At 41.7% G+C, this 18,892-nt stretch overlaps 1 protein-coding gene across 2 annotated transcripts in view; it reads right to left on the reverse strand.

Moving 5' to 3' along the window:
* Positions 1 to 13,013: 13,013 nt before the first annotated feature.
* LOC308099776 (synaptogyrin-1-like) overlaps positions 13,014 to 18,892 on the reverse strand; it is a gene marked incomplete at its 3' end in the record, with an annotated part of 32,949 nt that continues 27,070 nt past the window's right edge. Inside the window, exons 3-4 of one of the 2 annotated variants that reach the window (XM_080448564.1) lie at positions 17,034 to 17,179; positions 13,014 to 13,262 (exon numbers count right to left, since the gene is read on the reverse strand). In XM_080448564.1, coding sequence (XP_080304690.1) covers positions 13,014 to 13,262; positions 17,034 to 17,179 — 395 coding nt within the window. Of the gene's footprint in view, positions 13,263 to 15,898; positions 16,518 to 17,033; positions 17,180 to 18,892 lie in introns of those variants that run through there. The other variant, XM_080448565.1, reaches the window with a different exon arrangement.

The raw sequence follows: 18,892 nt of genomic DNA on the forward strand, positions 1-18,892 counted from the left end.
AACAAATCCTTTGCTACAAACTTTACATGTAAAGGGTTTTTCCCCAGTATGTCTCCTCATGTGTGATTTTAGGTCTCCCTTTCCAACATATCCTTGGCCACAAACTGTACAAAGAAATGGCTTTTCCCCTGTATGGGTCATCATGTGTGTTTTTAGACTATTTGACTGAAAAAATCCTTTGCTACAAACTTTACATGTAAAGGGGTTTTCCCCTGTATGAGTCATCATGTGTGCTTTTAGACTATTTGAGCGACCAAATCCTTTGCTACAAACTTTACATGTAAAGGGTTTTTCCCCTGTATGAGTCCTCATGTGCGTCATCAGATTTCCCTTTAGTTTAAACAGTTTGTCACAGACTGTACAACTAAAACTTTTCTTCCCTGTGTGACTCTGCATGGAGTGAGTTTCTTTCGATGATTTGAGGTCCTTGGACATCTTGTTTCTCAAAGACAATCGCTGTCCTTCCACATGTTGTGTCTTGTGTGACTTCAGTGTGTTTAATAGTGACTGATCTACACTGGTCTCCCATTCATCACTGTCTTCAGTGATGTCAGATTCAGAACAGTGTGAAGAGAGGTGCTGATCATCACTAGTTGGTAGTGATGCTCCACAGTCCTCTACATCAGCTTGTGTTTTCATGTGTTCAGTTGAGGTGCTGGCTAGAGGCTCTGTGTCTCTCTTTTCGCCATCATCATTTTCACTTTTCACTGCTAGTAATGTCAGCATTGGCCTATTAACCTCTTCTGGTCTTTGAAGTTGCTCCTCTGTTTCTTCTTTAATGTATGGAGGCTCTGGTTCCTCCCGGATCAGACTGGGGCTCCTCTCCTCTTCAGGGGAAACCTCTCTACACAGAGGGAGGTGCTGGACGTCTAGGGAAAAGATCAAATGAAAGCAACCATGACATATTTTAACTTAAAATGTTTTCATTAAGTGTTACCGTACCTCTGTTTTATAGGTGTGGTGGAGTAATCTACACTGTAAATACAGCATAGATCTTTCTTAAGCACCTGCTGGTCATATATATGATTCAGACAGCTGAATTGTACCCCCACAATCTTGCTAGCCCCCCCTCACAACCCTGTTAAGGACATTTTTCTAACGCCAAGGTTTCCATACCAACAAATGGCAGCAAAGGAAATGACAGACACTACGAAGGCTCTGTAGAACAAAATCATCAATGACTTATCCACCTGAAATTTGGCTAGCTTCCTTAAACAGAAGAGGCACTGCTGACCTTTCTTACACACCATTTCAGTATTAAAATCAAATTTCAGACAATTTCATTGTCAACTAGAAAATGTGCTCCTCGGAGCACAGGTCTCCGCCAGGTCAGGAAGTTGTAATAGAGGTTCACACCCAGTGTGAGGTTCACACCCAGTGTGAAGTGGGCGGTGTGGTCATCAGTGGTTGAAAACAATATATTATTTTTTTATGTACTTTTTTTTAAGGGGTACTAAGCGATCCTATAAATGCTTGAACCTTGACTCACTAGATTTACACACACACTAGATTTAATTATTACCAAGGGTGTTAACATCTCCAATGTCACTGTGCTAAATGTTGCTCTATCAGATCATTCTTGCATATTTTTTGACCTCTTTATTACACCAAAAACTAAAATTGGATCTGAAACTATTAAAAAGAGATACATTAATGAGTATACCACAACACTTTTTATGGAAGCCATCAAAGCTGAATTTGATCTAGCTCCAAATCCTATTGATGATCCGCTTGGTATCTTCAATACTAAAGTGCTGAATGTAATTAATGCCATTGCTCCTGCTAAGGATAAATTAATTACCAATAAGCAAACAGCACCATGGAAAAACACTCCCTCTGTAAGGGCCCAGAAAAGAGAATGTCGAAAAGCGGAGCGAAAATGGCGTAAATCAAACCTCCAGATTAATTTTGAAATTTATAAAGAAAACCTACATATTGTTAACATGAAATTGAAAAGTGCCAGGCAATCATATTTTTCTGAGCTAATCAAAAAGCACAGTAACAACTCACGCATGTTATTTGCTACATTTGACAGGTTAACTAATCCTCCAGCTTTAATATCATCAGAACTAGTCACTATCAGCAAATGTAATGAGTTTGCATAATTTTTTAATGACAAGATTCAAGGTATCAGGAATGCTTGTAACTCCTCAGTCTCAGTGTCAAACACGGCCATCCTATCACTACCACAGGCCCCCAGAAGCAACATGGTATGTATGGTGCAATTTAATCTCATTGATGACAAAATACTTGAAGATATTGTTTCCAGTTTGAATTCATCTACCTGTTGCCTTGATATTTTACCCACTAGTTTTTTCAAAGCCGTTTTGGGCAGTCTGGTGAAAGAATTAGTCAATATTGTGAATGGTTCTCTTCAATCTGGCATTTTTCCTGGGGACCTGAAAACTGCAGTTGTCAAGCCTCTCCTTAAAAATAGTAGCCTTGATGCTGCTGTACTAAATAATTATCGGCCCATATCAAACTTACCCTTTTTAGGTAAAATTATTGAAAAGGTTGTTCATCAACAACTGAGTCACTTTTTACTTTTAAATAATTGTTTTGACAAGTTTCAGTCAGGATTTCGGCCCCATCATAGTACTGAGACTGCACTCGTAAAGGTTCTAAATTACATTCACCTTAATAATAACTCTGCCAATGTCTCTGTCCTAGTTCTACTGGATCTTAGTGCCGCGTTTGACACTGTGGATCATTCAATTTTAATACAAAGCCTAGAGCACTGTGTGGGACTCTCTGGAACTGTCATAGAGTGGTTCAAATCATACCTTCAAAATAGGAAATACTTTGTCTCTATTGGAAACTGTGTGTCTGAACAAGTGGCCATGACCTGTGGGGTTCCGCAGGGGTCCATTCTAGGACCCCTCCTATTTAATCTTTATATGCTTCCCCTAGGACACATAATAAGCAAGAATAAAGTCAATTACCATAATTATGCAGATGACACGCAAATCTACATATCAGTTACGTCAACCGACTATGGTCCTGTTGATTCCCTCTGTCACTGCATTGAGGAAATCAATGACTGGATGCGGAAAAAAATTCTTCAATTAAATCAAGATAAGACTGAGATAATTGGGACAGGAGGCACGGTGGCGCAGTCGGTAGCGCTGTCGCCTCACAGCTAGAAGGTCCTGGGTTCGATTCCCGCCGGGGGACGCTGTGGGCGCTGGGGGCGTGTCTTCTCCTCCGCGTCATCAGCGCCCATACCCTAGGTGGGGTTGGCGAAAGGGCCTACTCTGTGTGGAGTTTGCATGTTCTCCCCGTGTCTCCTAGGGTAGTTAATACCCTCACAAAAACATGTAGTAATCCTGGTCACTATACCGCCTCCCCCATGACAGCCGGGGCGCCTGATGGAGGGGAAGGGAACTGGTTGGAATAACGTGTTCCTTCCACGCGCTACGTCCAACCAGGGAAACTCCCCCCTGCCAGGTGACAAGAAGGTCAGTTGGCTCTCATGCCTGAAGGAAGCATGAGCTCGGCCCTGGCCTCCCTACTGTGGGGGACAGGTGTAATACTGGTGTAGGGCTGGTGTAGCGCCCAGGATCACTTAGGAAATTGGCACCGGGTGAAAAAAATGGGTTACAAAATCGCGGGATAAAATTTAGAAAAAAAAAAAGACTGAGATAATTGTTTTTGGACCACAGAACCAGAGACAGAGAGTAATCTCTCACCTTAAATCCCGGTCTCTTATACCTAAGAGTCAGGTCAGAGATCTTGGTGTTGTCCTAGATTCAGATTTAAATTTTAACAGTCATATAAAATCTGTAATTTCATCTGCCTACTATCACCTTAAAAATATTGCAAGAGTCAGGGGAATTATGTCCAAGCAAGACCTAGAAACACTTATACATGCTTTTGTTTCCAGTAGACTGGATTACTGTAATGGTGTGCTCACAGGACTCTCAAGCAAAGCGCTTAGACAACTCCAACTGATTCAGAATGCTGCTGCTAGAGTCCTGACGAAAACTAGAAAATAGGACCAATTACACCAGTCCTAAAATCTTTACATTGGCTACCAGTCCCCCAAAGAATTGATTTTAAAATTTTGTTACTTGTCTATAAATGTCTCTGTGGCTCTGGGCCCAGCTACATCTTAGACATGCTGGAGCCATATGAACCTCCTAGAACCCTTAGGTCATCTGGGGCTGGCCTATTCATTGTTCCATTTGTTGAAACAAAACATGGTGAAGCAGCATTTCACTACTATGCACCACAAACCTGGAACAATATTCCAGCTTACATTAGACAATCCCCAACCATAGCTGTTTTTAAGTCCAAGTTAAAAACATATTTATTTAACATTGCTTACCCTACCCAATGATGGCTAAGAACAGCTAGGTCTTGCCTGGTCTTTAAATGACAATGTCACTTTTTATTATTATCATGTTTTGTATAAAAGGTGGGAGTATTTATTTTGCTCCTTTATCTTATTTTAATTGTATCTATTATATTCTCTATTTCTTTTTAAAGTGCATTGTTGAACTTTGTATTCTGATTTTTTATTCTGTAAAGCACTTTGAATTGCCCTGTGTATGAAAAGTGCTATATAAATAAAAAGTTGCCTTGACGAAGTATCAGAAATCATAACTAAATCAGGCAAAGAACTCTCCAAGAGAAACATCGATCTATTAGACAACAGCTGTAAACAGATAACAGTGACACTCTGGGGAGAGCAAGCAGAGATATTTAATGGCACTTCTCAGTCCATTATAGCTGTGAAATCAGCTTGCTTTGCTTTCTCATGTTGTCAGCGTTTGTAGCTCTATTTAGTTTTTTGTCATCTGGGGATTCAAGTGTTCTTTTCTGTTTCTTAGCTTGGGCCTCCCTTGCGCGCTGTAATTCTTTTTGTAATGTGGACTGCTGCTGTCGACGTTGCGCCTTTGCTTCTTTATCACATTTCCGACGTTGATTTTCTGCTTCTTCGGTTTGCGTGATGGGAGTTAGTTGCATAATTTATTTACGTTTTGTAAACAAATTTACAAAACGTATATCCAATCCTACAGCACATCCTGCAGAGCTTAGCCTATGGGTGTTTTCCACAGCATGGCGTCACAGCGAATGACAGATTTTCACGCCTGTCCAAGCGTCATGCAAATCGGTACACAGTATCTCGGTACACAGTACTGCCTGACGCTGAACAGAAATATCTCTACAGTCAGGCCAACGGCGCAGGAGATTAGGTGTTGACCGTACTCCAAATCGGTACACAGTATCTCTATAGTCAAGCCAACGGTGCCGGAGATGAGGTGTTCACTGAAGAAAGAGTGTGGGATCGCTAAGAATGTTGATTGTATCACACTAGGAAGTTCTGTTTTTCTGTCCTACCTATTTATCTTCTTACCTATTTATACAATGAATATGAAAGATTACAATGTCACGTGAAGCTTGACCAATGTTAGGTGTTCACAGACCATGGACGGACACACGGACGGACAAAGCTGGAGGGACACACACACACGGACGGACAAAGCTGGAGGGACACATACACGGACGGACAAAGTGAAAACATACTCTGCACCATGCCTTCGGCCTGGCGGAGACAATAATGGAGCCGAGATATTTATAAGTGGTCCAAATCCACTGTCTGGCCACTTATGACACTACTCTGAGGAGCTGGTGGCGATCGTCTAAAATCAATGCACATGTCTTTGTGACATTAAGTTGTAGAAATGCCTCTTCACACCAGGAAACGAAGTCATCTACAACTGGGCCATGACTAGCCTCACTATCACTCAGATGACTAACAATCACAGAATCAGTAACAGGGGTCACTCCAGCTCTTATAAATAAAATACATTTTCAGGATAAAATTTGTATCCTGCCTTGAAAATGCATTTTCTGTTTACTAAAGAGCTGGAGATACAGGGAGACCCATGTTACTGAACAAACATGCTATAGCAATGAGTGCTATCAGAATATAGAGCTATTTAACACTTATTCTTATTTTTTTTAAATCACTAAAATATCAAGCCTACCTTTAATAATTTTATACTTTCAAAAATGTTTAGAAATACTGGAAATTTACAAGCTCTTGTGGGCTAGTAGATCAGCTATTTCCGGTATTTTTGTAAATGTTTGAACAAGTATTAACATTTTTGGACACGGAAACGATGATGGCTTTTATTCAAAAATAATTGTGATTATCTAACAATAATTGCAATCAGGGTGTAATAATTGACTTGAAATTGTGTGCACAACTCAAGTGTCAACAAGTAGCTTCTTTACCTGGTGCACGGTTCAGAAGAGTTCATAAAAACAGAAGAATCACCGAAATTTAGAACAAGGGAAGTTCTAAAGTTCTCCTTTAGGTACCAGTTATTTAAACAGGCACGGACATACTGTATACATACAATAAACACCTTGAAATGTAAACTTGACTTTGTTTCTGAACCTACACCCATCTGACCTAGCAGCCTCTACGGGCTGATTGTTTTAGTCTTGTTAGATAAGTACTCATAAAGTTATTATTGTCTCCGCCAGGCCGAAAGGCATGGCGAGAGAGTATGTTTTGCCCCCTGTCCGTCCGTCCGTGTGTCCGTCCGTCCGTCCGTCCGTCCGTCCGTCATTCTGTCTGTGGACAGCTAATCTCCGGCACCGTTGGCTTGCTCGCAGTGAAACTGTGCACACACACTCCCTGGATGCCAAAGCAGAACCTCTGCCCCAAATATTTCACATGGGCCTTTTATAGCGCCACCAGGAGGCCGATTTGTGCAAAACATATGTTTTTACAGTACTCCTACAGATTTTGTCCAAAACTCCCGCAAATCGGTACACAGTATCTCTATAGTCATTAAACGAAAAGAGTCTTTCAGATGTGTCATATTCCATCCTGATTGGCTAAAAATGGCTTCCAAAGTTTGCAGGAGTGCTCCGTTTTGAACAAAATGCCTCAAATCATGAACACAGCATGCAATTTCCTTGAAATTTTGCACGCATATTTCCATTATGCAGAGGAAGAAATGCTACTTGAACATTTTCAAATCAGCCCCATGGTGGCGCTATAACAGGCCGATTCATGTTTTTACCCATAACTGCACCGATCTGTGTAAAACTTTGTAAGCGCACTCCCTAGAGGTCAAGGAATAACCTTTGCCCTGCATTTTTCACATCTGCCTTTTATAGTGCCACCAAGAGGCCGACTTATGTAAAACACATTTCTTCATATTACTTCTTCCGATTTTATCCAAATTTCAACGCAAATCAGTACACATGATCTCTATAGTCATGTGATCAAGACGGATGTGTTGGATTTTTCATATTACATCATGATTGGCTACGATTGACATCTAAAGTTTGCAGTAGTGGCTTGTTTTGAACAAAATGCCGCAAATCATGAACGCAGCGTCCGATTACGGTCAAACTTTGCGCCACCAGGAGGCCACAATAACCTACCTGACCTGGCGGAGACCTGTGCTCCGAGGAGCACTTTTTCTAGTTTGTATTTGTTTTTACCTGAGAGAGTGTTGCACCAGGTCTTATTATGTAGTAATGTCAACGCGTCAGCCTCCTCATCCTGTTCCTCTTTAATCTGTGGAGGTTGTGGTTCCTCCTGGACCAGACTCGGGCTCCTCTCCTCATGTTGTGGAGGTTGTGGTTCAGAGGAAACCTCTTTACACACAGACAGAAGGAGGACAGATGAGGTACAGTAGCATCAGCACTAGCCCTAGAGGGGCTGTGATATTACATACAGTACATTTCATGGATTCCATTCCATATACACAGCCATAGATCTCTCCCTTCTGTGTCGTTGAGTCATCGCGAAGGCATTAACAGGAGAGCTTGTTGGAGAGCTCTGTTTGTACTCACCCAATAATGAATTGCTACAAATTGAGATATATACATTTTAAGGTTCTGGTATAAAATGTGTATTTAGTAGAATATCTCCACTTTCCCACGGACCACATCTCCAACAGTGAGCAGATACAGTGTATGGTATATGGGGCACACACCAGAGAAGTGGTTCTCACACTCTTTCATGTCAAGGACCCCCAAAATATTATGTGCCAGATTTTCCAAACATTTTAAAAAATCCAGATCTACAAAGCTCATGACGGGGACTGAAAAACCAAAGTATAAAACACTGTTAATGTGGTTGAACTGATTGTGATGCTATATATTAACTAATTTAACTGGGGACCCCCAGGAACCTCTTCAAGGACCCCAGGGGGTCCCCGGACCCCAGTTTGAGAACTGAGGCCTATTACAGTCGAGTGATCTATGTGTATATTATGGAATACATGAAATGTATGTAATATCACAGCCATTCTATGGCTACATCAGCACCACAGTGTTGAACTTAATGTAAACATGTGTTTTTGAAGCGTGAACCAACCTGCTCTGTGTAGTTTGATGTTTGGCTGTAAAATCACATCCAGCAGTTTGTTTTGTTTCTTCAGCAGAGTTTCTAGTGTCTCTATCTCTCTCTGGAAGAGGTTGCACATGAACTCTGCAGCCGCACTGAGGCGCTCCAACACAAACACTCTGACATTAAGCATCACACCACAAACATCAACACCACGCTGTTTTTCCAAAACACACAATATCTCCTCTGCCACCGACGTCAGGTGGTCATTTATCGACAGCCGTACAGACTCCATTTCACATATTATACCTCCTTTATGCGACATTTTCCACCAGGTTCCTACATTGATGATCCAATTTCCACCATTAAGTTGCAAATAAACAACTACTACACGCGCATTTACTTCCGGGTCAACTTGTTACAAGTATGAGCAACAAAGGATCAAGGCAGTGTTGCCTTTCGCCGCCTGGTGGAGGAGGTGTGTAACTAGAAGGGCTGGTATTGCACAGCGCGTGGGTTGAGAGATTCTCTCAGCTTCAGTGCATCTGATCTGTAGTTGGACTTTGTGTGGAATGTTTATAGACGTATCTATTATTGAACTGTTGTTATGGATACAAGAGTGAAACAGGAGTCATGTAGTTGATCATTTGTCGTTGCTGGTTGATATTGATAACAAAATCGCTACGTGTATCAGGGCCTTTAGGCCATATGGCTTACACAGATTCCCTGGGCGTGAGACTGGAGAGGACCAAGATGTTCGCCAAAAGTCTGCAATTCCAAACTGTCCCCTGTCAAAGTCCTACCCCCCCTCCCCTCCTCCTAAAACTGTCTATTGTACATATTTCTTGTTTTTCATACCAGTAACATGTAAGCTGATTGTATGACGTTCTGCATAGTAGTGTATATTTGTATGTCTTAAATGTCATCATGATCTGTGCAGGGGATCTCATTTTAAATAAGCCAAGTGTTTTTATGAGCGATCCAATTTAGAGGACCTTGTATTGTGATTTGTACTTCCATGTACTGTTACCATGTCTTTCTAAATAAAGTATTCAATCAATCAATCAATGCAACGCATTGTGAGCTTGTATCTCGATTTCATCGACTGCATAATTTCTGCTAGTGGGGGGCTGTGTTCTCACTCTCCCCTGTTCAAGGAAAGAAAAACGAAATCCTGATTAGTTAATGAAAATCCTCAGCAACTGCAGCGTGAAACCAAGCCAGTAGAGGTAGACATTGTAACACTAATAATATGCTACACGAACACGATAGGTATTCAAGGGGAGTTTGGGACCCCCATAGCAGCAGGTGGTCCTCATAGTTAGCCTACAGAGGGGCCACCACATTTGTGTGATAAGAACTTTTTTATCACAACAAACAAACAAACCAAGGAAACATTTAATGTACACAACATTAATGATAGTGCTGTCAAACGATCATGAAGCCATCAAAGCTGCAGCATCACTTAGCTGGAAACAACCCATAGTCACTTCAAATAAACACCTGCTGTGGAACACTTCCTCCAAGCCAGTCTCAAACCTCTCAAAGGTCAACAGACATTTTGATGAGACAATCAGATAAATAGTGAGCTAGCTTTGACATCCTCTTATCAAGTTGCATGGAAGGCTTTCTCAAAAAAGAAAGAAAAAAGTTGAATATGCAACACAATTGTATGCAGTATAGAGGCGGTCCTTGCTTTGTCCCTCTTTCTTAGCTAAGGGGTCCAATTGGCCTGGAAAAACACTGAAGAAAATTTGCAAAAAGGAAAGATAGGGCACTATCCCCAGGGTTAGGGTTTTCGGGCATGTGATCTTCTAGGCAACTTTGTCTTTTCCAAGGCTGGTGAGATCTGTATGCTGCCATCACCAGCCGTAGACAGTGAAAATAAGTCTTTAGTCTTTTACTAATCAGAATAATGCACTGAATTAGTCAATCATTTAAAGCCTCACTATCTTACTTTTTTTAATGAATAAAATGTAATTTTGTCCAATCTGTATGGTAGAGTATGTTAACACAATATAACTTATACGGTTGGGGTGGTTGTGTTTTGTCTCCCTGCTCTTCAATTGAGACATTTATATTGTGTCAAAGGTCAAGTCTCACCTAGACAGAGGATCTGATACAAATTTTGACCTGATGGTTAAGATTACAATTTCCCCCCCCGAGCAAGCAGACTGGCTCTATTAGCTTAATGGTAAAAAAAAAAATCAGCACTTGCGCAGGAAACTGGGTTCAAATCCAGGGTAGAAGAGGAAAGTTACATAGTGCTTCTTTAATATTAATGATAAAGTTTGACTATCCGCAGAGGATAAGGATCTTATCAAAGAAATGAATGGATGTCTTTGACTGGGTTTTTCAAATGATCCCTTGATCTACTTTAAAGGCCCAACATGATCTACCGGTAGATCAAAAACACATAGTTGCCCACCTCTGCCCTTTACAGTAAAACAAATAAATTATACATCAAAACAAGGACCAGACTGTAAATTATACTTTTGTCAGTACAATACTTTTAGTTTTATTGGTTAAAATTCAACACATCAAAAACATACATTTGTACACCATCTTTTTTTATTTCTTCCTTTTTTTAATTCATTTTTATTATCATTATTATTATTTATTTTTTACATTTTTTTTTACTGGAACTCACAGAGAAACGTCACACAATCCTACATCTACATTGATATATTTATATATACTATGTTCTTTGATAATTTGGTCACATTTTTGTTTCAGTGTTTTCCATAGTAATTATTATTATTCCAAAATAAAAACATCTCCGTACTCTGAAAGCAACATGGACGATGAGGCAAGGATGACCTTACCATTTATCTGGACACGATAACACTAAATTAATACAATAGGCCATATACTTATTTTTTTCTTCTTCTTTTTGTACAGAACTAGCATAATGCCCTAAAATAAAGCCATATTCTTCTTTTCCACACACCCCTATATATTGAATTACAGATTTACATATATTTATAGAGAGAGATATTTCACGTCAGAAATTGGAGATGATGCAATGTCCATATTTGATCATAATATTCAGTGGTGTCAGCTTAGGTCCATCCTGCATGAATTTCTCTATAGATTTGTCAAAAAAAACATAAATTAATAGATAAAATACCTGCAGCTTATTGATATTCTTTCATAGGCCTACTGGCCTGAAATATATGAGATAGTACCTGTGTTTCAGTGGGGACTAACCCACTGCACGCCAGCATTAAGATATTACCTGTGACAAACACACAAGTTTTGTTCGCGGTTTTACGTGCTTGAGCACAAAAAGATGAAATAATTTACAGTAGCTATATTTCTGCTGTAAGGCTAGAGAAAGGTAACTGTGATACTATGCGTTGGGTACAATATGTGTTTCCCTGTGTTAGTTCAATTTTGCTTGGCAGTCAACACTAAGGCAACAGTCAAGGAAAGAAAAGTGTGTTGTTCGTCTGACAAACAAGAAACACATTAGTCTCACAGCTGCCTATATGCTCTCTCACACCCAAAGAAAGAAAAGGTTAGACATTAAAGGCAGATTTATACTCCTCCATAAGAAGAAGTATAAATCAGGTTTAATTGTCCTTACACTCATCAACATGCTCCAGTGTTTAGGTTCAAATATTTCAAAACAAAGCTACTTTAAATTTCTGGGGATTATTGTCTGATATGCAACAGCAGTTGCCTTGCCTGGGTAGATGAACTATGATGCACCACTTACTGTAGGAATTTTGTCAACTGTCTGAAACTAGTGTATGTTCTAAATCTAAACCATTGTGCTGTGTATGTTTGCTTTCATGTGTACCTGTGCGTGTACGCGTGCATGTGTTCTTGCTTGTACATGTGTTTGTCTGTATTTCAATGCTGATCCTGGTCAGATAGCATGGCAATAGTTGACCTCAGAGGATGAAGGCAATGTGGTCACAAGCAACGATCTGCAACACGGTGACCCGTCTTCCTAACCCCCATTTATACTTCGTTGTACGACGGTGTGGAGCGCCGGCAATAGCCAATCTACAAGCTCATAACATGTTGCGGATGCAACATGTTGTGAGCTTATAGATTGGCTATATTCGGCTATAGTATATGTATGACGGAGCATAAATTGGGCATTACACCACCAACCCCTCCCCAACAGAACTCTCACTGGCACTTAACTCCCCAAATCCTAAGCATGGATTTGACATCCCTCTATTCTATCTCCAGTACAGATGAAAATCAACTTCTTCCGGCTACCGACTGACTGACTGACTCCTGAAGTAATTAGAATCTTCAACCCTTCACATGTTATGGGTGAAGTCGCCCGAAAACCTCTGACTAGAGATCTAGCTTCCATCGTTTTTGAACTATAGCAGTGGTTCTCAAAGTGGGGCCCAGGGAGCCCTCAGGGTTCCTTGAGGGGGCTCGAAAATGGACCCTTACAGGTCTATATAACTCTGAGAGTGTACAAATGGAACCAAATGGACCCGTACGGGTCCATTTGGTTCCATTTGAACACTCTCAGAGTTATGGGAGTCCTTGAAATTAAAAAGCTTGAGAACCAATGTATACTATAGCGATCAGTGGAGCAATTGCAAACAAAACGTGCAAACCCTAATTCAGTGTCCATGGGCTACTTCACCCTTAAGCCCCTCCCCCTCTCTTATAACTCTACCTCCCCCCAACCCAACCCACCCTCTCTAAGGCCCCCCCCTCAGTAGTCCTGCCTCTGGTAGCCACCGGTGCCATCAAAGGCCCCTTCGCTGTTGGCCTGCTGCGCTCCTCCTGGGCTCTCCATGTCTTCACCTCCGGTGTACGAGGTGTAGGGGGCTCCTTCTCCTCCTCCTCCTCCTGCTGCTGCGGCTGCCGCTGGGTCCTGGCTGGGGTCCGTGTACTCCCCTGAGAACAGGGCCGAGTCGGCCCCCAGCTTGTACCTCTGGAAGCCCAGGAATGACTGAACAGCCTTGGGGGATGAATGGAGGGATGGACAGACAGACAGACAGAAGGTGCCGGAAGCAGATATGAAGACAGACGCCAAGTGCAGGAGGATGGATGGATGGATGGATGGATGGAACAGGTATGGATAAAAGGATAGATTGGAAACAGGGGGTGTGAGCAGGTTTGAGAAGGTATTATGGCAGAGATGTTGGGAGTTAAACAATACAAGTGGAAAGAGAGAGAGAGAGAGAACAAAGAGAGAGAAGCAGAAGTTGATTAGTTGGCAAGAAAGTTGGCAAAGCTTATTAGATAGCTTCAGTCATTAAGACGTATGTTAGTTCTCATGCAGTATAGAATGTATTTATCAGTTCTCTGCGGCTCTATAATAGGATTTGCCACTTTGAACAACACCGGATAAAGGGACAGTGCAATTAAGCTGTAGCTGTGTGCATGATTAAACAGCCGAGGCGCAGCACTGTCAAACACCTCACATCTCACTGTGGAGAGATAATTGGAGGTCTTTCAACATGAAAGAGAGAGAGAGAGAGAGAGAGAGAGAGAGAGAGAGAGAGAGAGAGAGAGAGAGAGAGAGAGAGAGAGAGAAATACGTTTTCAGATAACAATCCTGTTGATTTAAGCCCAAAGTGTCCATTGATACCAGGATGCTGCTTCATTGCTCTTCAGATATACTGGTGTGTCTAAACCAGTGGTTTTCAACCTTTTCTGGATCAGGGGCCCATTGAAAAACCGATGGCCCACCCATCTGACCACCTAGTGGTCAGATGGGTGAATTTCAATAAAATACCATGTCATTGTTTTAATTTAATTTTATAATGTTATGTATTAATAAAATGATTTGATGATGATGTTTTTCCAATTATTTGGAGGCCCACTTTGCAGTATCCTCACGGCCCACCAACGGGCCCTGGCCCACAGGTTGAGAATCGCTGGTCTTATTTTGGGCACGTCACAAGGTGAATTTTTTTTGAGGAATCTTCAAAAATAACTGATCTACAAGCTCACAAAGAGTTGCAATCAATGTGATGGGTTGTCAGCTGTGAAAACGATTGACACTCTCAACATAATAGGTCCTATTAGGTTGAAACATCCATTGATTGATGTCTGTTTTCTGACCCCCATAAGTTACAGACCTGTACAGGTCCTTTTGGAACATCCCTAAGCCTATACCACTTGTGCAAGGACGCGCTGTGATTGGCCAGTAGCCACTTTGAGTGGCAGTTGGGGCAAACGCTCTCGGCAAAACATGATTTACGATTCTGTCCCTATCGGTGCATTACTCGGGACGGCGCTGAGTCGGCTCAAACTTTGCCAACGTTCTGCACGGCTACTTCTGTCGCGGTCAACAACTATTATCGGCCAAAAGAATTGTCTGCAGTTGTTGTTGTAGGAGAGAGGCAGTTCCGCGTGCGTCACAGAAGCGGGGCGTGGTTATAGCACAAGCGGTATAGGCTTTAGTATGTCGCATGACAGACAGGAGATTGAAATCAACACGGCCGACTATACCTTCAGCCTTTGTTGTCTTAATCATTAAAGGGATAGTAGGCGAGTTCAGAGATAAAAAAAAAGAAAAAAACACCGCAGGGGGTGTTTTAGGGGGACTTCTAAACGGGCCATGCCGAAAATAGGTTGCTTTATTCGGATACAATGCATGTCACTGCCCGCCCCTGCCGGTTCTCTGAATTTTTATTTTTAAATAGGCTCTTTCATGATAAATTGACCACTTATATGAAGTTAAACAACTACATTCTATCCAAACGCTATCTTAAAAGTAAATTCCGTGCCTCAAAAAAGAAGTTTGAGAGCGTTTTAAAACCGAAAGTAAGAAGTATAAACTGCCTACAGAGAAAACAATGGCGGCTCGTTCCATTTTTGTCGGCTGCACTCGGTCCCATTCGGTTTCACCCGAACACTTCACACGGGCACGGACGCGCACGGACGCGCACGGACGCGCAGATGCGCGTCCATGCATTTACGTCCCGGATACCCGGATGTCAAAACATAAATTGTAGGGAAAATACGGATTTCAGAAAGAGGACTGTGTTTCAATGCAGGAAAACACCCCAGCATCATTATATAGTGGCTGATAGAGGGGAAAGAATGCAAAATATATATAAATATTCTTAAAATTTAGGCTTAATGTTGCCTACAATCCCTTTAACCATTTAAAACAGATTCATAATTCGTCATACAGTACGCACAGTGTCGCACAGTGCATCACAACACATTATGAACTTGTAGATCTGCTATGGTCGCTGCGTGACACCGGCCTATATAATGGCATGCCCAAAATAGGGACATTAGGGTTAATGTGGTTAAAAAACATTCTTTTTTTTTACAAGGTAGCTACTGTATATAGGCACTTTTTATTTACCAAAAAATCAAGACAAAATCTGTAAAAGTCATTATGAAAATCAAATAAAACACAAGTTTAACACATTGAATGCCAAAAACGGTCCGGACCGTTTTTGAGGGTCCAAACGAGAAGTGCCGAAAACGGTCCGGACCGTTTTTGACCCAATTCTATTTTTATACATGTGGGCCACGTGGGGCGCTAAAACGAAACTTTGACATCACCCAATGAGTTTCTGAGAAGAAGAGGCTGGATCTGGCTCCATGTCAAAAATCCTTCCGGTCGGCGTTTTCAATGTTATCTCCTTGATTAAAAGCTTAATATCTCCATTTCTTTTTAATGTGGTGGAAACGAGCCGTTTCCGATCGGCGATCACGCTGCAATGGAGGGTCGCGTTAGAAATATTATTGTTCCAGGCGTTAGTCGGGACCCTCCGCCGTCTCGCACGCACGCTTTGTTTACATGCATTTCCGCGTCGGGGCTTCTCACAGCACTCAACGTATAACGCAAGTGGATGGAAGAAATGCTGGCACTCAACGTATAATATTTTAATAAACCTCTGGCACCCAATGTGTTAAGAGCTCCCCAATCGTGGCGAGACAGCATAACATCAAACATTTCCTCCAAGCTCCATTAAAATAGTGTAATAGGGGTAATGAGAGCCCTGCCTTTCTGATACTATACAGTAGTGTCAGTCACAGGGCTGTGTGTGTGTGTGTGTGTGTGTGTGTGTGTGTGTGTGTGTGTGTGGTGCAGGTAAAGAGGGCTACAGCAGCAGAGGAAGACAGGGTTATGACAGCACAGTCATCAGACTAGAGGAAGATGAGGCTGGGAGGGGAACAGTTTGTTGTACTCCTCTTCAAATGATACAGTCTTTAACTTATCCAGCGAGAAGAGAGTCTGTGCACCCTGCGGAGGAATATGTACACACACACACACACACACACAGTATGAATGCCAATGCACACAGTCAGGTGCTCACATGCGTACGAGTGTGCTCACACACACACACACACAGACAAATATGGGCCCCTACCACTACCACGCACGCACGCACACACAGTGGTGGAAAAAGTACTTTTTACTTAAGTAAAAGTATCAATACTGCAATGTAGAAATACTCTGTTACAAGTAAAAGTCCGGAATTCAAAATTGACTTGAGTAAAAGCACAAAAGTATTGGTATCAAACTACTTTTGGAAAAAAAAGTAGAAAGTACTCATTATGCAGAATGTCCTATTTCACAAGTTTACAAATGTATAAAATATATTAAACGCACGCACGCACGCACGCATGCGCACACACACACACACACACACACACACACACACACACACACACACACACACACACACACACACACACACACACACACACACACACACACACACACACACACACACACACACACACACAGAGCTCTTACCCAGGTAAAGATGGAGAAGAAGGAGAATGTGATAGCGGCCCTGGCAGCGTCCCCTCCCTCTCTCAGGGGGTTGTCGTCAGGCTTGGCCACCTGCCACTGATTGGCCAGGAAGCAGAATCCCACAAACCACATGAAGGACCAGAACGCTAGGGGGCGAGAGAGAGCGAGAGAGAGCGAGAGAGAGAGAGAGAGAGAGAGAGAGAGAGAGAGAGAGAGAGAGAAAGGTGGAGAGCACAGCATTTAAAAAAGGCTACATTTCCTCATCATTTCACGTCTGCTCCACAGCAGAGTGTACAAGAGTACAAGAAAGGAAGTAGATAGTAGATACCACAGGGTTGAGGTCTAACAGTTACAGTTATTAACATGTAACAGCATAGCAGTCATCTGATGGTTGTTTAACACCATATTTAACACAGTAACTAATGTTGTTTTTCACTATTTTAGTTGTCTAGTTGGTACGTTGACATTTCATGAGTGTATTCATTATTGATTAAATGTTTTCTTTATGTCTCTGCCCCCCCCCCCCCCCCCAAACAACAACAACCCAAAAACTCATGGAATGGAAATGGAAATACATTCTCAAGCTTTTCTGAGTTTGATCCTTTTAACAGATATGCACATATACAGTATATGTCCATGTATATACAATTTTGTCATTAAAAACATCAATTAAACAATCATACATAATCTTGCATAGCTAGACGATCGGTCTGCTGACATCTAAATTGAATGTAAATCCTAGTCTCTTTAAATTCAATTATTTTAACTCTATGTTTTAACCCAGTTTTAACCCCTCTAATGAATTTAGATGTCAGCAGACACATTGGTAGGCAGAGATCTCCGATAATCATGCATGAGACTAAACTGTATCATCATTTGTACTGACATTCTCCTGAAGTAAAAAAGTAACACATTTATTAAATTGCATACTGTCAGAGGTTTAGAACATGTAATGGGTGAAGTTTCTAAAGCATCTTTATGGTAAGGTTAGGCACTGTATTCAACATTCATCTGAAACTGATACTAACTGTTCCTTTGATTCACCACAGCACACACAGATCACCTCATGTTACATACTGTAGTGGAGAGAGAGAGAGAGAGAGAGAGAGAGAGAGAGAGAGAGAGAGAGAGAGAGAGAGAGAGAGAGTAAAGCCCAATTTATATAAGCTTTATAAGTTTAAAGGTTTAATGACATTCACTTTTACACCACATTCAAAGTCTTTGTCCTGGTCCTTCAAAAGTGTACAAAAAGTTTTAAGTGAAAATTCCATTCCAGTGATCCATGGCAGGTGTTTTTCTCTCACATTTCTAAAGCCTTTTCAACTGCAATGAAAAAAGAAATCTTTGCCTGCGGGTGTCGCTGGTGAGGGATTTTGCCTGTCAATCATCGCCTCTGCTCCACCCCCCCCAAAGGAAAGGATAGGGGAGGGGAGGGGCGAGGAGGAGAGTGGGCGGGATTAATCGACTGTGACCTCACTGTCGAAGGGCCAAGCTCAGATTACTTTTCAGCCTAATTATTCAGAAAACCCCAGACCACAGAAAATCCACTGAATGTTCTAAGTTCAGGTTTTTTGGGTGTAATTGAGGTCATAAAACCCCAAATAAAACATTGAAAATAAAAAAAGTGAAAATGAATGTCATGATACCTTTAAGATGCATTGTGATTTGTGAGCTTTGTGAAGGGCGGCAGTGGCTCAGGGTAGAGTGAACTGGAAACCGCAAGGTTCTCAGTTCGATCCCGGGCTGGGGGGCTCCCCCAGAGTTAGCGTCGAAGTGTCCTTGAGCAAGACGCTGAACCCCTAATTGCTTGTTAGGATTCAGGGACGTTACAAACTCACACAGCACATGAATGACTGTGT

Source organism: Gymnoscopelus braueri (assembly GCF_963280865.1).
Source record: "Gymnoscopelus braueri genome assembly, chromosome: 2".
In the NCBI taxonomy this organism is placed as follows: Eukaryota; Metazoa; Chordata; class Actinopteri; order Myctophiformes; family Myctophidae; genus Gymnoscopelus; species Gymnoscopelus braueri.